This window comes from Hyperolius riggenbachi, chromosome 5 (assembly GCF_040937935.1).
Source record: "Hyperolius riggenbachi isolate aHypRig1 chromosome 5, aHypRig1.pri, whole genome shotgun sequence".
In the NCBI taxonomy this organism is placed as follows: domain Eukaryota; kingdom Metazoa; phylum Chordata; class Amphibia; order Anura; family Hyperoliidae; genus Hyperolius; species Hyperolius riggenbachi.
In genome coordinates, this window is record NC_090650.1 from 397,184,373 (window position 1) to 397,208,238 (window position 23,866).

At 46.0% G+C, this 23,866-nt stretch overlaps 1 protein-coding gene across 6 annotated transcripts in view; it reads right to left on the reverse strand.

Annotated features, from left to right (window-relative positions):
- Window positions 1–1,322: 1,322 nt before the first annotated feature.
- Window positions 1,323–23,866, reverse strand: part of LRRC24 (leucine rich repeat containing 24) — a 432,693-nt gene continuing 410,149 nt past the window's right edge. For all 6 annotated transcript variants that reach the window (XM_068237890.1, XM_068237889.1, XM_068237891.1 and 3 more), the window contains 2 exons: window positions 23,410–23,578; window positions 1,323–7,616 (listed from right to left, as the gene is read on the reverse strand). In XM_068237890.1, the coding sequence (XP_068093991.1) occupies window positions 6,607–7,616; window positions 23,410–23,578 (1,179 nt within the window). In that variant the 3' untranslated portion in view covers window positions 1,323–6,606. The remainder of the gene's footprint in view (window positions 7,617–23,409; window positions 23,579–23,866) is intronic.

Below are 23,866 nucleotides of genomic sequence, written 5' to 3' on the forward strand. Positions count from 1 at the left end.
CTGATGTTTTATACATTGTGGCAGCTTCTTTTCTGATTTCTGGTATTGTTCATAAGATTGCAACCTGAGACATGATGTGTGGCTTCAAAAAACGCAGAAGACATCAAACTTTCAAAAAAAACAAAACATACTTTCTGGGAAATACAGCAGGAAATTATTCAAGTTGGATAACTTATACCTTTTTAAAGGGATCTAAGCAGTTTTTTTTCTGCAGTTTATTCTGATTTCTAATAGCTGTAGGAGCTGCCATTCTCCCCTCCCCCCTTATGTATTCAGGGGAAGGTGTGAAGGTAATCAAGTGTGACTCGCTAAACTTTTAAAAGCACAGTGACCTATCTCTCCACCCACTCCTGCTGATGAAAGCTTTTGTTTGCTCATTGCTACTGCTAATTACAGCTATCCTTAACTGCCTACTCTTTCTGTGTGTGGCAGGCTGTGGGATAGAGCAATACAAGCCTCTAAAAAACATTTTAATGTAAAAAGAAGAGGTGGAATAGAAATTTCTTTTAGTACTGAGCCACATTGTTAGTATGCATTTTTAAAGAATACCCGAAGTGACATGCGACATGATGAGATAGACATGTGTATGTACAGTGCCAAGCACACAAATAACTATGCTGTGTTCCTTTTTTTCTTTCTCTGCCTGAAAGAGTTAAATATCAGGTATGTAAGTGGCTGACTCAGTCCAGACAGGAAGTGACTACAGTGTGACCCTCACTGATAAGAAATTCCAACTATAAAACACTTTCCTAGAAAAAAAAATGGCTTCTAAGAGCAAGAAAGAGGTAAAAAGGGGAATTTCTTATCAGTGTGGGCAGGGGCGTAACTAGGTCCCACCGGGCCCCCCTGAAAAATTTCAGAGCGGGCCCCCCCCCCTCCTCCCTGGGGCCCGCTTGGGGCCGTTTTGTGGGGGCTGGAGGGGTGGCAGCATGAGTGGAAAGCCTTGGCCACAGTCGGCAGGGAGAGGGGAAGTTCCCCCCCTCTCCCTCACCTCTGGGCTCTCCACTCTGCGCTCCCCTCCAGCTTAACTGTGTCCGTGGGCAGCGGCGAGCAGCAAAGAGATACATACCTTCCGTGCGCTCCAGCCTGCGTTCCTCTCGCTAGCCTCTGACGCGACTTCCAGTATAACAGGAAGTCGCATCAGAGGCTAGCGAGAGGAACCTAGGCTGGAGCGCACGGAAGGTATGTATCTCTTTGCTGCCCGCCGCTGCCCACGGACACAGTTAAGCTGGAGGGGAGCGCAGAGGGGAGAGCCCCGAGGTGAGGGAGAGGGGGGGAACTTCCCCTCTCCCCGCCGACTGTGGCCAAAAAACCCCGCGGGAGTAGGGGTTGCAGGCCCTATTGTTACGCCAGTGAGTGTGGGTCACATTGTAGCCACTTCCTGTCTGAGTCAGGACTGAGTCAGCCAGTTGTACTGCGAAGATGCAGAATGCTCCAGGGGACGGAGTGTGGCAGGGGGCATGCACGCAGGCGAACATGCACAGTATACTGTGACTGGTAAGTAGAAATGGCCCGAATAGTTCGCTGGCGAGCAGTATTCTGCGAACATCGGCTGTTCGCATTTGCGGTGAACAGCGAACATTTGACGTGTTCGATTCACTATACATCATCATTGAGCTAAACTTTGACCCCTTACCTCACAGCCAGCAGACACATGGCAGCCAATTAGCTAGCACCCCTTCCTGGACCCCCACCCCCCTATCAAAAAGCAGTTGCAGTGGCCATATTGGATCAATTCTCTGCTGGCTGCTAACTGTGAGAGCAGAGTCAGACTTGCTGCAGATAGGTAGGGAAAGTATTAGCTAGGCCTGTGTTCTTGTTCCTCACTTGCTGTGAAAGTACTCCAAACAGCCCCATTGGGCTTGATTCACAAAGCGGTGCTAACTGTTAGCACGCCTGTGAAAACCCCCTTAGCACGTCTAAACAAGCTTTTCGTGCATAAAACTTTACACGCACAAAACTTTATGCGCGTAAAACTTTACGCGCGTACTGCACAGAGCGCAGGGCGCTCCACGCGAAGTGTCCATTAAAGCCTATGGGACTTAGCGCGCGTAAATGATTGAGAAATCCGGTGCTAACCTACTTAGCACCCTGGTTAGCGCGTCTAAAGACTTTAGACGTGCTAAGTAGGTTAGCACCGCTTTGTGAATCAAGCCCATTGAGGGCTAGCACATCGGTCTCCTGTGTTTTTTGTTTTTGTGAATGACACTCCCCAGCCCACTGACACCCAGAGCTGTGTGCACACTACTGCTGTTGCATCATTAAGTTGCACGCACGGTACCACTCCTGTGTGTTATTATTTCACTGTATTCTGATAGTACTATTGTATCTCTCTGTGTGAGACACTCCACAGCCCACTGACACCAGAGCTGTGCATAATGTGATTTCTGCCCTTTAGGGATTAAAACCCGACTTTGCGTCAACTCCGTAATTTTTGGTGAGACTTTTGGCATGGATCCCCCTCCGGCATGCCACAGCCCAGGTGTTAGGCCCCTTGAAACAAATTTTCCATCACTTTTGTGGCCAGAAACAGCCTTTGTAGGTTTTAAAATTCGCCTGCCCATTGAAGTCTATTGCGGTACGCCAGATTCACCTGTTCGCAAACATTTTGTGGAAGTTCACGTTTGCGACATCTCTACTGGTGAATATAATGGGGGCATCTACCGAAGAATACAGGAGGCGGAGGATGGTGGCACCGCCGAAGGAGCGATTGGCGTGGAGGAGGCTGGAGGAAGCCCCAGGTATGTATAAAACTTTTATATTTTCTCACCGCAGGTTCACTTTAAGCGTAAGCAGCACCTTCTAATAGCCATTGGCTGGAGATATATTTTAGCACAGTGGAGAGATCTCGCTCTAGAAAAAAAGACGCTGAACTTCATTCCAACAAGTCCAGAAAAACACCTGCTCTAAACTAAATGAGAAACCGAAATATCCGCGTGTCCCTGCAGACGGAGAAGCTGCAGGACCCCGCCGATCGTTATCTCAGTACCTAGGTCTGCAGACTCTGTATTTCATTTATTTTAGAGCAAAAGTTTTTGCAGACTCCGGGGGTTCTTCTTTTTGTTTTTCTGTTGTTTGATTATCCAACTCATTGCGATCCACCCACTCATCTTGTAAGCTGGGGAGTTTAATCGCCGTTGCTGCGGGGCGCAGGGATAGCCAGGTTGTGCAGTGGCTGATGAGGCATGGCCGGCCTCTGACTGTGCCCTGAATTCTGAGGGCACACTCTCTGTAATCATGTTTTCAATCTCTCCCTGCTGTTGTATACGTCTAAAATGTAATTCTTTTTTAATGTAGAACAAGGCTACAATTTCAGAGAGCCTTGGTGAGGAACTGTAGCTCCCCATATCTCTGAAGACAGGTGCAACTAATATCTCTATTTGTAATGTCCAAGTCCACAAAATATAATTTCCTCCCCTCCTGCCCCCTACTTAAAGTGGATCTAAACTCAGAACATCCTCTCTGCTCTAAAAGATTAGGCACAGCATGATAAATAAAGGGAACACAGTCCTTCATTACATTTTATGGAAATCCTAAAAGAAAGCCTGAAGTTTTAACTGGATTAACTTTCAGGGAGCACAGAAAGGGTTATAGGCTCAGTCTTTTCTTGTTCAGGAAGAGCTGATGCTTTCATTCACAGCAACTGATAAAGCTAATTACACCCTGATGTAGCTAAACAAACACATAGCTAAGAGAAGTGGCTTTCTGCAGCATTTATATTTGGAATAAAAACATTGTGTGCAGTGCAAGAGCTCGGATTCGCTTAGGACTTAAGACCCTTGCACCAGGCACGTGCAGAGGTGGTTGCTATTTTTTCAATAAAAGGGCCTGTTTCGTGGTGCAAAACAAGCGCCGCCCGACAAGCTCCACCCACCACAACCATGAAGCCACTCCCACCACCTAGAGAAGCTCCGCCCCACCTTGGATACTTTAGAGGACGTGGGGGCCAGGAGGGGGACGGGGTGGGGCAGGAAAGGACACTGGACCAGGAGGAGACCCATGGGGGGCTGGAAAGGATATAGGAGGCCTGAAGGGGTCACTGGAGGCCAGGAAGGTACACAGGGGGCCCACAGTGACCTGCCCTTCCTCCAGTACCCACACTGACCTCTACCTACCCCAGCACCAACAGTAAGCTACCATTCCCCCAGCACCCACACTGGAAATGTCATAGGAAAGGACATAGGGAGCCAGGTGGGGACACAGGAAGCCAGGAGGGGGGACCGGGCCCAAAGTGACCTTCCCTTCCTCCAGCACTCACACTGACCTCTACCTACCCCAGCACTCACAGTGACCTACCCTTTCCCCAGCACCCACACTGACCTCTACCTCCCCCAGAACCTACAGTGAACTCTCCCTTTCCTAGCAGCACTGCTATCATCCACAGCAGCACCTACAGTAACCTCCCACCCCTTCACCCACACATTCACACCCAGCCTTCATATGGCACTCAGTACTTGTATCAAACAGCCACATGACACCCAGTACCTGCATCCCTTCCCCGTATAGCTGGCACCCAGTACTCGCACCCACATGGCACAATACCTGCACCCAGCCCCAACATGGAAACCAGTACTCACACCCACACAGCCTCCACATGGCACCCACTATCTGCACTCACATAACCAGTACCCCCACCTGATGTACCTGCAATTAGAACCCACATGACACACAATGCTCACTTAAATATTTGCACCCACGTGACATTTAGTACCTGCACCCACGTTTATCTGCAGTAGTTTCAGCTGCACCAAGCCTCCACTTGGCACCTAGTACCAACACCAAAACCTCCATAATCAACACCCACACCCACTTGGCACAGTACTCACATGGCACCAAGTTCCAAAGCCATTATATGCACCTAGTACCCTTCCATGGCCAGCACCCAAACAGCACCAAGTACCCACCCATGGTCTAAACCTATATGAGACCCAATACTCTCCCATGGCACATAACCAGACCACACATGGCACTCCCTACTTTCTCATGTCCTGCCCACGGCACCTACATGCACCCAGTAGCCACTCTTGACCTGTACCCAGCACTCACATAGCTCTCTGTACCAATTAGTACTTACAGGGTACTGACTACTGTTTATCACTATCTGCTATGCACTCAGCACCCAATACTGCTTAGCACCCACTGCAAATAAACACCCAATACAAGCTTGACCTTAATACCCACTGCAGCTTGACACAGACTGTACTTTGGTACCTCAGCATCCACTGCAAGTTAACTCAAACTGGACCTTTGCATCTTACCACCCACTGCATCTGGACACTTACTGCACCTTGGCAGGCATTTACTGCAATGCTGCACTTACTAATGCTTGGCAACCACTTCTTATTTGCCTAAAAGGAGTTTGGGTGCTAATCAAGAGGGACAGAGATCCCAGTAGGGGAGCCTTGCCTTCATCAGACCCAATTTAGAGTGGGCACCTATCACTGCAGATTTGAGCATGGTGGAGCCAAAATACTTGGTTGTAAAGAGACACAAAGTCTGCCTGATACTGCCATAAAGGAGAGGAGGGGGGGGCTAAGATGGCCTAATACTGCTTTCTGGAGAGGGGGTGTTACATACACAATTTAGCACGGTTGCTTGATTAGGGCCATTCGCTGGCATACAATTCTGCATCAGGTGTCACTGCTGTCCAACTGGATGGCAGGTTGTCACCTGGGTATGCTTCACTGTCTGGTGCACAAAGAATTTCTTTGGGCGCCGCAATGGCTGCTGCTGGGAGTTCTCCGGTATGATTAGGGGGAATCAATACCTAGATTCAATGTAATGTTTTTCAACATCATTTTATGTATGTTCCGGCCCCCCAGCAGTCTGATGTATGTTGACCCGGCCCTTGACCGAAAAAGTTTGTGGACACCTGATCTAGAGGCTTCCCTTTACTGAGCTAACCTGTAATTTTAATACAATAAAAAAGTTAGATACTTACCGTATCTAACTTTTTCATTTTTTAAAAACAACAAGTTAGCTTTAATAAGCCTGTGTGTACTACACCCCACCTGTGAGTATAGTTTAGCTTCTGGGCAGACTCAACCTTTGGAGAAAAGTTTCAGAATGTGGTATTTACTGCTGTATTTTAGAATCCTTGCGTGTCTTCACTCTTATTCAGAAGCTGCCACCCCTCACATCATCACTGGAGCAGCTGAATGGCATTAGAAATTCCTCTATCACAGGGGCGCAGAGTGGATGCGGTTTTTGTCCCCCCTCCCGACCAGCCTGTTGTCTGTATATGTCAGACAACCATCTGAAAACGCTATTAGTGACAGCTGGACCACCGGGAGGAAGATTTGTTTGACACGTATCTGAATGTCAGACTGCTGCCTGTCAGATCAGCTCTGTCTATCGCAATAACCTCGTCTTCCCCCACTGTCACTTGTTTGTGTCAGGCTGCAAGGACGCATCACAACAAGGGATTAAAAATGGCTAGAGGCCCGGAAACGAAAATATTAAACAGTTGCCTTAAATGGTTGACCTTAAAAAATTTGAAACAGTATTAAAATTTGCAGCTTTGTGTTTTTTTTTTTTTTTTTTTTTTATACACCCGTCCTTGACACACAACAGCCACAGCCTCCAGTTCTTTGCATACGTTGTCCTTTAACAATGGATTTCATAAGCAATTTGCTGCTGGAACAGAAAGCCCTGGTTCATGAAGAGGTCATTGTTGATGGGACGCTCCCCCTGGTCGCCCAGAGTCTGTGTCTCTCGGTCCTGCAGCTGCTCGGCCAAATCCGGGAGGCCGGCAAAGCTGCTCATTCCATCTGTGTCCTTGTAGGTTGGGAAATGGGCCTTACTCCTGTCTATGACAAACATCTCGTGCCCACGCTCATCCCTGTATTCTTCCAGCTGGGCAAAAGTGGTTGGTCCATCAGAGTAGTCATTGACATACAAGATGTTCTCCTCCTTCTTGGCTTTTTTTCTCTTGTGATGCTTTCTGTAGATCATCACTATGAGCAGCATGGCGGTCATAGCTAACAGGGATATCCCGATGGCGATGGCCGTCTGAGTGGCCATGCTGAGGGAGTTAAACTCCATGCTCTCCATATCATAAAGAGGCTCGTGACTGATATCCACAGACGTGTATGTTCGGGACTGTTGGTTGGACAAGTTGACTGTCAGGTGGAATAACACTTTGGCCGTCCCACCAGGATTGGAAGCCACACACTCGTACTTCCCTGCATGGGACATGCTGATGTTGGTCAAAAAGAGCATGCCGCTCCCAGTGTCTGAGTCAACTTGTTCGCTGAGGCTACGTTCAGTTAACTCAAAGGTCCTGCTGCTGGCAGACTTTACTTTAACTCTAGTGGTACCTGTGCGAGCATGGGCGACCTTTCTCCAAGTTATCAGTGGCTGGGGATAGCCCGATGCTCGACAGGAGACCCGGAGTTCTTCCCCAAGACGAGCAGTTGTCTCCATGGGATCTACGCTCACCACTGGGGGAATGCAGATGAGGCTGTTGCCAGAGATGTCCAAAAGACTCTGGTGAGACAACCTTGGAGGCTCTGAACAGATCAGCTTCTTATCGAAGGAGGTCAGAAGCCGTTTTCCTTCTTCCTTCATCCAAGCCCGGAGCCAGTGGAGGGCGCAATCACATCTCCAGGGGTTGTCTAGGGACACAGAAGAAATCAGAAAGCTGTGAATCTAGAACATGATCAAGATTTATAGACAGTAGGGCATTTCCACAATAAATGTTTTATGGGTACCATAAAATACCCTCTCACTATCAAGAAGGTAATACCATGGCAAGTGCTTTGTTTTGTTTGCATTAGTGTCTTTAAAATTATATTCCATTCCATTTAACTTTATCTAATCTGCAGACAACCACATGGATATCTTCCTGCTCTCTGAAGCCAATTATAAATGCAGGGAGAACCAGGGCCAGATTTACCATAAGACATTGTAGGCACGCGCCTACAGGTGCCTGATGCAGAGTCTTGACAAGAGTGTAAATTAGAGGTTACTTAACTAGGTCTTGGCATTACACTGACAAGATAGCCATGGCCAACTAATAATAGGGGGCACCTGATCTATGATGGGCAAGGGAAGTAAGGGAGAAGTGACTTCAGGCCAAGCCTGCACACTTACACTGTGGTTCGGCGGGTGTTTGTAGGTTCATGGAGGGCGGAGTCTACGGTGTCTGGACGTCTGTGCCTATAGGCTCCTGTGATGTAAATCTGGGACTGGGGAGAACAGCAGCTTTGGGGGCATTACTAGGCAGCCAGTACTTTACAGAGAACATTAACATGCACTGATTTAATGGCTAGAAACACTGGCTAAACAATAGCCCTTGCAACCCCTGTAAACAATAGTTCATATATTTGAGCACTCTGAGACACAGAGACAGACGGTTACATTTAGCTGAGAGAGACAAAACAATACATCAGCTTTTTTTAAGTTTTTAAACAGAACATAAAACTTTGAGATAAAAGTCATTTTTAGGAGTAGGAGGATAGATACAATTATTTATCTCTTCACGTTGTTTTCACTGAAGTTTCACTTCAAGTTTGATTATTACTTTTCGTGCCTTAAAGTGACACTGAAGCGAAAAAAAAAATGATGATATAATGAACTGGTTGTGTAGCAGGGGCGTTGTTAGCCCTAAAGATGAGTGGCACGTGCCCCGGATCTATTCTGGGGTGCCCCAGATGTCCCCCAGGGAGCTGTGGTGCTTCAATTGGGAGCATGCTGGGTGTTGTGATGCCTCTGTGGGGGTATGCTGGGTGCTATGGTGCCATGCTGGGTGCTATGATGCTTATATGGGAGCATGCAAGGAGCTGTGGTTCCTCAATGGGAGGGAGTCCACTAGAAGGTCAGGGAATACTATGGGGGAACTGCCAGACAGCCAGGCAGCAGGCCATCCCACCCAGCAGAAAGCCAGACCAGCACAGAAGCCAGGTAACTCTAGCTAGCTATAAGTGGCAATGTCTATTTATATGATATGCTGCATTTTAGTTTTAGTTTTTTTCTTTTTAATTAATGGAGAAGGTTGCTTCACCCAACATTTGCAGAGCAGGCCTACTCAGACCGCTGTTGAGTTCATGTAAATTTGGCTCCACCCATGATTACACTCACATTCTGGTGCATGGCCACACCCATTTTCCGGCTGGAGTGCCCAAAAGTGCCCTGGATCTCTTATGCTAGGTACACACCATACAATTTTCTGTTAGATTCTTCTGTTAGATTTACCTACAACATGGAAAAAATCTAAGATAAAATCTAACAGAAAATTGTATGGTGTGTACCACATATTTTTATTTTCAGTTATATAGTTTTTTTTTTATAACATTGCATCATTATCTAATATTTGCAGTTTACACGCTACACTCAGCATTCTTAATGATTTCACAGAGCAGGCTAGTGAGCTTTTGAACTTTACTCTGCAGAAAAAAAAGCAAAATACAGTGACTGACACTTGAGATAATAAGCTTCAGAAGACAGAGCTCTCTGCGACTTTGAAAGTCGGAAAAATCAGTGGCTCTTTTGCATAGATAACAACTGGAGTTTCTTAACTCTTCCTGTACAGTAAACAATATTAGACTTACGTCTCTGCTGCTAATGTTTTATTTCTTAGCTGTACTACACATACAAATCATTATATCATAAGTTTATTTGCACTTCAAATTCCCATTAATGTTAGTACTTTGTCTGTTGGCTGCTTAACTACTTTAGGACCGCGGTGATTGAAATCTACGTCCTGTTTTGGTGGGCTCCTGGCTGGCAGGACGTAGATTTCAATCACCGTCACAGCACGCATTTGACGTTTTGACGTTTCCGTCGCTCCCCACCGATCGCGCCGCTCAAACCCGACGTTTCTTTCCTGCAGCTCACAGGCTCTGCCTGTCTGTATGACGGCAGAGCCATGTGAGCCGGTCAGGAGCCGATTTCATTGGCTCTTGGCCGTGTCTATCAATGTAAGCAACTCCTACGCTTACATTGATAGACACGGTCAGGAGCCAATGAAAGCGGCTCCTGACCGGCTCACATGACTCTGCTGTCATAGAGACGGCAGAGTCTGCCTTGAGGATCCCGGCGAGCGGCGATGACGGCAGTTGCTGCAGAGACTGCTAGTACTTAAGTGGTTAAAAGCTTTTAAATGTTAAGGTGAAAAGCAGACAAGGGGCCTGTTGCATGAACCTACAGTTCATTGCGCTGTGTTGCTGTGTGCAGGCAGTGCATGCTGATATTACAGGTGTAATGTCTGATTGTGCTGCCCGGAAGCTCCCTTCCACACTGAGTAGCACGCATGCTCAGTGTGAAGTTAATTATGCTGCTGATGGTAAAATAATAAATATCTCCGCTTCCACACATCCTACACTCCTCAAATTTTCAGGGTAGGGAGAGGATCCCCCAAATGACATCTATGCCAAATTGCAGCTCCCGAGCCCCGCTGGTTGAGGAGATAGATTAGAGAAACCTATCTCGGGAACCAGTGGGGCTCAGCGGCTGCAATTTGGCATAGAGGTAGTTCGGGGGGTCCCCTCCCTACCCTGAAAATTTGGGGAGTATATGATGTGTGGAAGCGGAAATATTTAGTATTTTACCCCAAGCAACATAATTAAATAGGAACTATGGCCGCACAGTCTCCTACTGCGCATGCGGGGCAGCACAAATTAACAGGCAGCGTAATCAGACACAACACCTGCACTAAAGCCAGCAGAGTACTGTGCAAGTGTGCATTGCAAAATTAGAGTGATTCCTGGTACATGGGTAACACAAGTTATTTTCAGTTTTTCCATGTAAGTGGAGTTACACATCAAGGTTTACCATTGCTTCTGTTGTGCGCTTTTTGGTGAAATATAAAAAATGGCTGCCTGCAATAACAGGCCAATTCCCATTCCCCTTCCGCCATATGCACCCTGCAGCAATGCCGCTTTAGGAAGCCGATACCTGCAATTTTTCCTGTGACATTTATAAACGTCATTCTTCAAAATGGAAATGCAGAAAATGACATTTCTAAACGTCAGTTTTCTGAAGGGGGTCGAGGGTTCAAAATAACAAAAACTGTCAGCGCTGTTCAAGTCCACATTGTATAAACTGTACCTATAATGGAACATTGTGCAGTCTGTGGAATCATTACATAAACAGCACCAGTGTTGGCATTTTCCTGTAAGAAGAGTAATACAGGAGGAGAATCAGAGATGCACAAAAACAAAGCCTCTAAATCAGGCAATTAAAGTATACCTGTCAGGGGAGGACAAACCCAAAATACAACCTTCATAAACATGAAAGAACTAACATTTCTACAGCACTTTTCTCAAGTGAGACTACTGGGAGTGGATTATAATATGCAGGGACGGATTTAGGACAAGGCCAACTAGGCCATAGCCTAGGGCACATCAGAAGCAAGGGCACCAAAGCAGCAGGCTAAACTGGTGCAGCATTTGCAAGCTTGCAAATGCTGCAGTGCAGGGAGATCAAGCGAGGGTCTGACCGTGGTACTCTGCTGCCAGCCGCCTGTGCAGCACCCTCCCTGCTCTCTGTGCACATTGGCGTTGTGGCCGGCGGCTATGGACTTGGGCAGTATTGCAGAGTTACAAACGGAGGATGTGGAATAGCAGCCGCCAGTCGTTCACTTTTCTGCTCGTCTCCAACGTAGAAGCTTCCTCTTCCCATCTGACTCGCTGGTAACATGCTGGCAAGTCACAAGTGAGAGATGCTTAATGGAGGGACAGATGTACAGCAGTGGCTGATGGAGACGGAGGGGAAGAGGAAGCTTCTGCGCTGGAGACGAGCGGAGAGGTGACACTGATGGCTACTGCGGTGTGGAGGCGAGCTGGCTACCTATACTGAAAGGTGGGAGTTGGAAAGGGAGCAATTAAGGGAGTCATCTAGCTACCTGTATTCTGTTTCAGCTGCTGTGGCTATGTAATTACTGATCCCTAGACTGTCCCAAGTCCCAGTGGAATGGCAATAACTTACATAAGGGCAGTATCCACAGATAGGCGACTCAATGGACGACACAGATGAAGATCTTGAAGAGGTTTAATCTTGCAGTGTAGATCTTACAGTGACAAATTCCATAGGTCAAAACGAAGTAGCTTTACCAGGTACAGAGAGAAGATGCAGCACATGCTTACAGATACTTGTCTGAAGAGATACTGACTATGGGAGGAGTGGCTACATGGGTGGAACAAAACTACAGGGAAGGGAGAGGAACAAACTAGCTACAGCCAAACTTAGCTGATGAACATCATAACACAAGTCCATGTATGTGGGACACAACACTCCCCGCCTGAAATCTTTAGATTTCACTAATATTATAGCAACATTAATCTAATGTTAAGTCCATAGTTCAACAAACTTGTCCTTAAAAACCTGTAAAAGAAAGCAAACAGCAATAAACATAGCAAACTTTGCTTGAGTAAGTCTCAGTAGGTTTTCTTGACAAAGTTCTTGTAACACAACCCATCTTCAAGTCAGGGAGGCCACAATATGTCAAACCTCTTCTGACTCACAATTGTAATCCAAGGGATAAACAGTTTCCAGGAGTTTCAGGTCTTGCCTTGACCTGAAGAGTGTTCTTCATGAGGTAGTAGCAACACCACCTCAGTAACAGGTCTGAAGAAGATTTTAGTTGTACCTCCTTTGGTAATCTTGACTTCGACCTTCCTCACCTTCCCATCTTCACTGGGAATGGCTTTGACAATAAGTCCAGTTGGCCAGTCATTGCGAGAAACGTCTTTATCTCTCAGTAGCACAAGGTCTCCTTCTTGAAGATTTGGCTTAGTCTCTTGCCATTTATGGCGGCTCTGAAGAGTATGCAGATATTCCTTCCTCCAACGGCTCCAGAATACATTTGCCAGATGTTGAACCTGCTTCCACTGACGTCTGTGAATGTTAGAGCAGTCCAAGTCCACGGGTGGTAGTGGGATGTTGCCAACCTTTTGAGTGAGAAGTGTTGCAAGAGTTAATATTGTTGGAGAATCTGGATCTGAAGACACAGGTACTAGTGGTCTTGCATTAATTATTGCAGAAACTTCAGCTAGTAGAGTAGTCAATGTCTCGTGGGTAAGTCGTCCTGAGTCTAACAACATGGAATTCAAGATTCGCCTTGTAATTCCGATCATGCGTTCCCAGGAACCTCCCATGTGGGAAGAGTGAGGGGGGTTAAAAACCCATGAACATCCACTGTTTTTCAAGAAATTATCCAGTTGTAGTTCCTTGCAGGCTCCAACAAAGTTGGTTCCACAGTCAGACCTGAGTTGCTTGGCAGGACCTCTAATGGCGAAAAATCTTCGAAGAGCATTGATGAAACAGGAGGAGTCCATAGACTCAATTACCTCAATATGCACAGCTCGTACACTTAGGCAAGTAAACAGTACGGCCCATCGTTTATTGTTAGCCATGCCACCACGGGTCTTGCGTGCACAGACCGACCATGGGCCAAAGACATCCACTCCGACATAGGTAAAAGGTGGGTCAGTGCTCAGTCTGTCTATCGGGAGATCAGCCATTTGCTGATGATGGTGAGTTCCTCTCAACCTACGACACTTAACACACTTGTGAAGCACTGAAGAAATGCATCTTTTCATGCCGGTAATCCACAAACCTGCTGATCTGACAACACCTTCAGTGAACTGTCGGCCTTGGTGCTTCACTTGTTCATGGTAATGCCGAACTAAAAGAACAGCTACATGGTGACTGCCAGGCACAATGACTGGACTTTGCTCCTTGCTGGAAAGGTTGGCTTTCCCAATCCGACCTCCTACACGTAACAACCCATGTTCATCAATGATTGGATTTAACTTTAGAAGAGGATTGTTTTTGGGAAACTTGCAGTTTTCCATGATAAGGTTGATCTCTTTTGTGTAGCTCTCCTGTTGCACACATTGAAGTATAATTTCTTCAGCATGAGAGATTTCTTCAAAGGTGGGATGGTTCTTACAAATGTGCCAACTACGGCACTCAAGTGGCATTCCAGAATTACCCTTGAAGCAGCAAACAATATGTCTGAGGCGTGCAATGACACGGGTTATAGATGACCATGTGGAGAATCGCTGGAAGCGGTGTGATCCAAGTGTTTTCTTCTGATGTATGGTAGTATAAAGAGTGATACTTTCAGGTCTGATTTCCTTGTCAACTTCAGAATCTACTAAGTTGAAAACATCAGTAGTGCTGGACTCAGATTTATCATGTAGGAAATCTGGAGGCAGTAGCCAGTTTGACTTTGCAAGTTTATTTGCTGGTAATGCTCTAGTGCCATGGTCTGCTGGGTTCTGATTGGTTGAAATGTAATGCCATTGTTGTGGTGTGGAAAACCTTCAGATACGTTCTACTCTGTTGCTGACATACACATAGAACCGTCTGGATTGGTTGTGTATGTACCCGAGCACAACTTTGCTGTCAGTGTAGAAGTCAAAGTAATCAATCACAGTGTCCATTTCACTCTTAATGGTTTCTGCCATTTCTACAGCTAACACAGCTGCACAGAGTTCAAGCCTTGGAACAGTGTGTCCAGACCTTGGTGTTAGCTTAGTCTTACCAAGGAGAAATCCCACAGAAGGTCTATTATCAAGTCCAGTAAGATGAAGGTAGGCTACAGCTGCAATCGCCTCAACAGACGCATCTGAAAAGATGTGGATTTCTTTCCTTTTAGCAGAAGCTAGGGAGATGGATGTGTAGCAGCGTGGGATTTGGAGATTTTTCAGTGCCTTTAAGGAATTCTTCCATGTTTCCCATGCTTTCAGCTTATTATCAGGTAGTGGAGTGTCCCAGTCTACCTTCTCCAAAGTGAGTTGTCTCAACAGAAACTTTCCTCGGATTGTCACTGGAGCTACAAATCCCAAAGGGTCGTAGATACTATTGACGACTGACAAGACTCCCCTTTTGGTAAAGGGCTTATCACAGGTTGATACTTAAAAAGTGAATGTATCTTGCTTGATATCCCAAAGCAAGCCAAGACTGCGCTGCATGGGAAGGTCTTCAGACCCTAAGTCAAGATTCTTTAGGTTAATAGCATAGTCATCTTTGTGGAAGGCCTTCATTACCTTGTTGCTGTTGGAGATGATCTTGTTGAGTCTGAGGTTGGCCACAGACAACATTTCTTGAACTCTTCGTAGAAGGTCAATGGCTTCTTCATCTGTAGGAAAAGATTTAAGTCCATCATCCACATAGAAGTTTTTCTCCACAAATTGACGAGCATCAGTTCCATATTCTTGTTCACCTTCTTGGGCAGTTCTTCTCAGTCCATAGATTGCTACTGAAGGTGAAGGACTGTTCCCGAATACATGCACCTTCATGTGGTAGTCTATGACCTTGTCATTTAAGTCATTGTTTCTGTGCCATAGGAACCTAAGGTAATTTCTGTCCTGCTCACGGACAATGAAGCAGTGAAACATTTGTTGGATGTCAGCCATTACTGCTATAGGCTCTTGTCTGAATCGGATTAGCACTCCTATAAGGCTGTTGTTCAAGTTGGGCCCAGTAAGAAGAACATTGTTCAAACTGACTCCTTCATATTGAGCACTCGAGTCAAATACTACTCTAATTTGACTAGGTTTGCGGGGGTGGTACACACCAAAGGATGGAAGATACCAGCATTCTTCTCCCTCCTTCAATGGTGGAGCAGGTTCAGCGTGATCATTTTCTAAAACCTTCTGGATAAAGGCTACAAAATGTTTCTTCATCTCTGGTTTCTTTTGAAAGGAACGTTTTAATGAAGCAAATCTGGAAACTGCTTGCTGACGGTTGTTTGGCAATCTCTCTCTAGGTGTACGAAAGGGTAGAGGGGCTACCCAACTGTTTTCTTGGTTTTGAGTGAATTCCTTATCCATGATCTTGAGAAACTCTTTGTCTTCAATGGCAAGTGCTGGTTTGTCGTCATTACTAGTTGTAATGAACACTGTGTCACCAATGCAATCTTCCTGGTGATGGAAGATGGGTTTACTGTCACTGGTGATGTTGAATCTCTCCTTAACACTGTAATGATAAGGACATGGTTCGAAAAGAGTTTTGCGCCCATTAGGTAGAATGTAAGTTTTGCAAGAAGAAATGTTGGTAGCTCTTTTCGTTCTGTTTACACACACATTTCCAATGACAACCCAGCCAAGATCAAGGCGCTGGGCATACGGAGCATCATGGGAACCATTTATTTGCTGGCGTGCTTTATGCACCCTTAGAATGTCTCTGCCGAGCAAAAGAAGAATTTCTGCATTTTCATCAAGTGGTGGTAAGTGTTTGGCGACAGCTCTTAAATGTGCATGATGAAAGGCAGCTTCAGGTGTAGGGATCTCTTCTCTGTGGGAAGGAATCTGGTTGCATTCAGCAAGGGTAGGCAGTGGCAGTTCTATAGTACCATCAAGAGAAGCTATCATGAATCCATTAGCTCTTCTCCCTGTCACTTCTGAAACACCTCCACATGTGCCAAGTGTGTATGGCAGGGAATCTCCTTTAACTCTGAAGTAATCAAAAAATTGTGACTTAGCAAGTGAGTGATTGCTCTGATCATCCAGAATTGTATATAGTTTCATGGCTCTTTCAGGCTGTCCCTCGGGATACACTCTGACTAGGCATATCTTTGCACAAGACCTGTCACAAAGATCTTCTCCACAAACCTCAGTGCATGTAGAAGAAATTAAAGTAGAGTCTGCTGTCTGGTTTGCATTCTCCCCGCCATGATTTGTGGCAGGATCAGAATCTGCAGAGGAAGAGGTATGCTGAAGTGGATGGAGTGCTTGTACATGGGTGTTGCTTCCACAATCTTTGCATTTGATTTCAGCCTTACAGTCTTTTGCAAGATGTTCTGTTGAAGCACAGCACTTGAAGCAAATCCCAAGTTTCTTTAAAATTTCTTTGCGTTCTTGCAATGGCTTTTTCCGGAACCCATGGCAGTTCTTAAGAGCATGTGGTTTCTTATGAATTGGACATTGGCGATTGGGATTATCCGTTTTATCTCCTTGTCTGCTCCTTTCAGGGTTATCAGCAGGATCAGGTAGCACATTAGTCTTTTTAACTGACATGGGACCCCTGTGACTCCTGGGTTTATTCAAAGCAAATTTGTCTTTAGCGAAATTTGAACCTGAGATGTTTGACTCGTTGAAAAAGAAGCTTGGATCATTCTTGGTTTCTGCAATGTTCTTGATGAAGTCACAGAAGTAGAAGAATGGTGGGAAAGAAACCTTTTTCTCTTTCTTGTACTTTGCACCCATGGTTGCCCACTTCTCCTGTATTCCATATGGCAGTTTTGCAGCAGTTGGATTCACACCATGGGCAGTGTCAAGATAGCTAAGGCCTGGGAGGTGAGGATCTGCCTTAGCAAGCTGTAGTTCAAGCAAAAGATCACTCAGTTCCTGAAATTTCTGATTATCCTTACCAGATATCTTGGGAAAGTCTTTCAACCTTTTAAGCAGAGCATCTTCTACAGCTTCCGGACTACCATAACTCTGGTCTAGGCGTTCCCAAGCTGCATGTAGGCCTGCAGATGGATTGTCAACATGAACAGCTTTCAGTCGTTTCACACGTTCTCTTGACTGAGGGCCTAGCCACTTTATTAACATACCAGAACCAACCATTAAAGGGAGCACAGAGCTAATATAAACTTATTTATTGAAACACTTTGAGTTGCAAAAAGACACAGACAAACAGACCTAAAAAACCCCCCTTAAAAACAAAAATGATCAAACGGACTTGTTGTAAGCATGTGTCCCTAAATAGGAGTGCACTTCCTATATGTCTAGGATTTTTGAACATGCATGCACATTATCTTCGGGCCCAACTTGATCAAAACAACATGACATCCAATACAAGGTTAGGCTCCGTGTAATCTTCAATACTGGCACCCGTGTGCAGCTGTGCACGCCTCTAAACTTTTACACAACCATTACTGACACATAGCAATTTGCATGTCAAACCTCGACCGGCTGCTCCGTAATCAGTACTCTACTTTTGCCAGATTTGGTCACTCACGTACACCCTCCAAGACGGACTGGGGCTCACCACTCGTTTCCTCACTACTCAGACAACCTGGTGTGGCGCGGGAGTTCCTCCATCCGTAAGCCAAGAGGTGGTGGGCATTGATTATCGTTTCTCCGGCTGTTGATGGTGATCGTCAGACGCCAGGAGGAAGGTTGCGGAGGCACAGGGGCGCAGTACCACGCCTACCAAGCAGCGGACGTCACGTATCACGTGACGCGTTTCATTCATGGATGAAACGCGTCACGTGATACGTGACGTCCGCTGCTTGGTAGGCGTGGTACTGCGCCCCTGTGCCTCCGCAACCTTCCTCCTGGCGTCTGACGATCACCATCAACAGCCGGAGAAACGATAATCAATGCCCACCACCTCTTGGCTTACGGATGGAGGAACTCCCGCGCCACACCAGGTTGTCTGAGTAGTGAGGAAACGAGTGGTGAGCCCCAGTCCGTCTTGGAGGGTGTACGTGAGTGACCAAATCTGGCAAAAGTAGAGTACTGATTACGGAGCAGCCGGTCGAGGTTTGACATGCAAATTGCTATGTGTCAGTAATGGTTGTGTAAAAGTTTAGAGGCGTGCACAGCTGCACACGGGGGCCAGTACTGAAGATTACACGGAGCCTAACCTTGTATTGGATGTCATGTTGTTTTGATCAAGTTGGGCCCGAAGATAATGTGCATGCATGTTCAAAAATCCTAGACATATAGGAAGTGCACTCCTATTTAGGGACACATGCTTACAACAAGTCCGTTTGATCATTTTTGTTTTTAAGGGGGGTTTTTTAGGTCTGTTTGTCTGTGTCTTTTTGCAACTCAAAGTGTTTCAATAAATAAGTTTATATTAGCTCTGTGCTCCCTTTAATGGTTGGTTCTGGTATGAGATATGTATTAGGTGAGACGAGCGCTATATATTTATCTATAGCTTCTGGTTGATATCCTGTGCAATTGCAGCGCACTTTATTAACATGTCAAATTCTTCACCAGGAGGTATTCCCAGGTCGTTTATTGCAGCCTTAAAGGTAGACTTCCAACCTCTATAATTTTCAGGGTGGTCATCGAAGCTTGTGAGGCCAGTGCTTGTGAGCTCACGGCGAACCATGTATCTAGCTAGATCTGACACATCAGCACATGGTGGCCTGGGAAGGTATGGATTTGCATGGGGGTTTAAGCCAGGAACAGGTTGAAAGTCCATTGCTATGGCAGGATGTGATTCAGAAGTAATGTTATCAGGAAGCATATCAGTAACATGAAGAGGTGATGGTAGCTTGGCTTGAATGCTGACCCCTGGTTTGACAGCTGGATACTTAGTAGTCTGAGCATTGTGAGGCAAGATACGGCTTGAGGGCCCATCTTGATGTGCAGAAGGACCAGAAGGTTTAAGGTCTTGCATGGACACAATACGTTCAGATGGCTGATGTCTTAAAGGAGTGTCCATGTCATCAGGAGCATCAAAGGGTGCAGAGAGATTGCTGTTCTGGTTGAGGACATAGTTCTTTGTGCGCTCTATCAGATCTTCTGAGTTTGCCATGCTGACACTGTCTAAATCACTTCCAACAGCTTCTTCTAAAACTCTTAGTTTTGCTTCTGCAGTAGCTTGCTCACATTTTCTTTCTAGAGCTTCAATTTCAACTTTCTTGCGGGCAGCTTCTGCTTCCATTTCTGCTTTCTTGTGGGCAGCTTCTGCCTCCATTTCTGCTTTCTTGTGGGCAGCTTCTGCCACCATTTCTGCTTCCATTTCTGCTTTCTTGTCAGCGAAGGCAGCTCGCACCTTGGCAGCCTCTACCTCTGCACGAGCCCTTACAAGTTCACTAATGGTGGAACTTCTTGAGTGAGATGATCTTGAAGATCTCTTTGTGTGTCTAGTAGATGTGGAGCGATGAGATGCAGTTTCTTGCAGCTGTGTAATTCTTGCCTCTACATTAGCTTTAGTTTCAGACACCTTTATATTTCTCTCCTGGTTCAGATATTCAAATCTTTTTAGTTCTTCTAAAGATTCTTCTGTGTTCGTGCTCCTTAGGAATGACATGTACTTAGTGCAGAGCCTCTGATAACTTTCATATGCAGACTTGAAGTGTACGAGAGCGTCCTCTAGTTGTAGTACTCTCTGGCTAGGCTGTGTGACTTCAGACATGTAATGCACAGTCCTCTCCCAGAGGTGTGTTAGATCAACTGAGAACTCTTCCATAGTAACTTCAAAGTTTTCTTTAGATTTCCAAGAAAGTTTGGTTATACGTCTAGGTCTGACACTTGCTTCTGTCATTATATCTGCATTTTCCTCTTGCAGCAGAGTGTCAGGCATTTGCTGATCATCAGTGTTTTCAGCTTGGCTCAGAGGGAACACTTGACATGGGTGTCAGGTTACAGGGAGCTGGCTGTGTGTGGATTGATACAATGTAACAATTTTCAGCAGGCGGGAACAGGAGAGATGTTCTGCAGAGAGAAATGCTGCCTCTCTTAGCTTCACAGTGCAGGCTTAATAGCAGTATTCAGAATACACAGTTTATAATGCAGACACGCAGTTTATATTCCCACTGGCCTCCTCACAGAGATCACTGAATGTAGCTGTAGTAGTTCTGAGTGAGATGCTGAGCCAGTTCTGTAGTATGCTGGATGCAATGTACTGCAGTCTGTAGTGTGACTAGCAGGGTTCTCAGGCTGCTGAATATCACAGTGATGACTGTATGGTCTTCTATTCGTTTTGACTATTCTGTTTCAGCTGCTGTGGCTATGTAATTACTGATCCCTAGACTGTCCCAAGTCCCAGTGGAATGGCAATAACTTACATAAGGGCAGTATCCACAGATAGGCGACTCAATGGACGACACAGATGAAGATCTTGAAGAGGTTTAATCTTGCAGTGTAGATCTTACAGTGACAAATTCCATAGGTCAAAACGAAGTAGCTTTACCAGGTACAGAGAGAAGATGCAGCACATGCTTACAGATACTTGTCTGAAGAGATACTGACTATGGGAGGAGTGGCTACATGGGTGGAACAAAACTACAGGGAAGGGAGAGGAACAAACTAGCTACAGCCAAACTTAGCTGATGAACATCATAACACAAGTCCATGTATGTGGGACACAACAACCTGTATTTGAGGGGGAGGGGTCATCAGGCTATCTATACTAGAGGGAAAGGGGGAGGGGTCATCTGGCTACCTATAATGAAGGGGGGCAGCTGGTGACAGTAGCCTTGGGCAGTAAAGAGTACAAATCTGGCCCTGATAATATGTGGTAGCAGCACTAGGGAATGACTTTCTGGGAACCTACCTGCTACATTAGGTTATCTGGAGAAAATGCTGCCTTTTTATGTTATCTGGTGAACATGCCTGCCTAATTATGTTGTTTGGGGGACATGCTTTGCTAATTATACAGTATTATAGTATTTTGGGGCCCTACTGCCCACTTATGTTATTTGGAGCATGTCTGCTTAGCGAATCATCAGTAACCCCCCTCCCCTCAGCCAGCCTCCATTACTCCTCCAGATTGTGATCCACAGCTACCAGGAGAGCAAAGAACCCCTTGGGGTCACCAACTATAGGCCTATCTCCACCAGGACAGTCAGACACAATAACTTTTCTTCCCCGACGCCATCCAGCTCCTCAACTCTGCACCCCCCCCCCCATCACAAACCCTCAACGGCCCACTGTCATCATATGCGTGTCCATCAAAAAATGTATCTATGCATCTATGTAACAATGTATGTGTATAGTTACTCTTGAGTGACTTTTTCTTTGGTACTTTACCACTGTCTGCTAATTTGCACTATGGAGCCTGTAGATATTGTGGTTACCATTTCAATCACAATCGGGAAGGCACAGTGTTTAGAGGAATGCGCTCTCACCTAGGAGTGCCAGAGTCCCAGGCCTGACCCTCAGCTAGGACATTTACAGTATCTTTATTGAGTCTGTATGTGTTCTGTGCAAGTTTCCTCCCACAATCCCAAAATATACTGATAGGTTAATTGGTCCCCCCACCCCCCACCCCTTAAAAAAGGACTTAAGGTACGTACACAAATCTGATATTTCCAAACGACTTGTCGTTCAAACCGGTCGTTTGAACGAAAGTTTGGCGTGTGTACGAACGATCGTACTGATAGCAGCAGTTTTTACTGATCCGCTTGCAGGGCTGGATTTGTACTCTTTACTGCCCAAGGCCGCTGTCACCAGCCGCCCCCTTCAGTATAGGTAGCCAGATGACCCCCCCCTTCCCTCTAGTATAGGTAGCCAGAGGACTCCCTTAATCCCTCCCCCTTCCTTTTAGTATAGGTAGCCCGCTCGCCTTCACACCACAGCAGCCATCATTGTCACTCATTTCTCTGCTCATCTCAAGTGCAGAAGCTTCCTTTTCCGCTATGTCTCCAATGCCGCCCAAGTCCATACCCGCCGGCCACAATGCAAACGTGTACAGAGTGCCGTGATCAGCGCTCGCCTGATCTCCCTGCATTGCAGCATTTGCAAGTTTGCAAATGCTGCATAAGGTCAGCCTGCTGCTTTGGTGCCCTTGCTCCTGCGGTGCCCTAGGCCATGGCCTGGCAGGCCTTGTCCTAAATCCGGCCCTGTCCGCTTGGCAGATCCGTGGACTTAAGGTGCGTACACACATCCAACTTTACGCCTGATTATTGTTGAAACCGGTCATTTGAACGACTTGAAGTTCAAACAAGTCGTTTAAACATCATGTGCACACTGACCAACAAGTCGTTAGGTATGCTAATTTACCTAATTTGCATGTCGTTTAACTAACTTGATAATGGACAATGGACTGAATAGAACAATGGACTAGATTAAATTGCTGATCAAAGGATTTGTTGTTTGAATGTCTATTTTTTACTGTCAAACTAATAGACTTTCAAACAACAAGTCGTTTGATCAGTAATTTGATCTAGTCCATTGTTCTATCAAGTCCATTGACCAGTCAAGCGACATGTAAATTAGCTGTAATTAGCATTTCAAACGATTTGTTGTCTGTGTACAAGGAGTCTGAATTACTTTTTGTTTGAATGACAAGTCGTTCAAACGTCCGGTTTGAACCACAATCGGGCATAAAATCAGACATGTGTACGCACCTTAAAGGTGCGTACAAACGTCGGATTTGCACGTCAAATCGGGCGTGTGTACAGTCTGTTGTTCAGCTGATAAGACCGGACTTGAACGATCCACTCGGTGGATCGCTCAAGCCCGGTCTTATCAGCCGGATGACAGACTGTACACACGCCCGATTTGACGTGCAAACGACCGGTCATTTGGACGTCCAAACGATGGGTCGTTTGTGCAAATCCGACGTGTGTGTGTGTACATTTATGCTATGCCAAGGATTAAACTATGAGCTCCTCCCGGGCACAGTCATCTGTAAAGCGCTGTGGGAGATGTCAGTCTCATCATTATCTGTTACCTTGTCTTCTTCTGCATCATCTATTTTCAGATAATTGCAGATGATAGGCCATTGTCACTTTTTTTAGACTAGCAAACCCCAAGGGGGCGCACTCATTACCTGTCAGACGGAGGACCTGCAGGCTGATGAGCGGCCGGAGAGCGCCGCGGCTTATTGTCCGCAGACTGTTCTTGCTGAGGTCGAGCAGAGCGAGCGAGGAGAGTCCGGAGAACGCTTGTTCCTGCAGAGCCTCTATGTTATTCTCCTGCAAGTGCAGCTCCTGCAGCCTCTGCAATAAAAGAGTCAGATGAAAGCAAACCTGGCCTTAGCCCCAAAAAGGCAAATTAACAGTAAAGCTGCAATTATTTACTTATTCTTTAAAGGACACCTGAAGTGAGATGAATATGGAGGCTGACATTTTTATTTCTTTTTAAACAATGCCAGTTGTCTGGCAGCCCTGCTGATCACTATGGCATCAGTAGTGTCTGAATCACATACCTGAAACAAGCATGCGGCAAATACAGTCAAACATCAGCCAAACATCTGATCGGCATGCTTATTCAGGGTCTATGGCTAA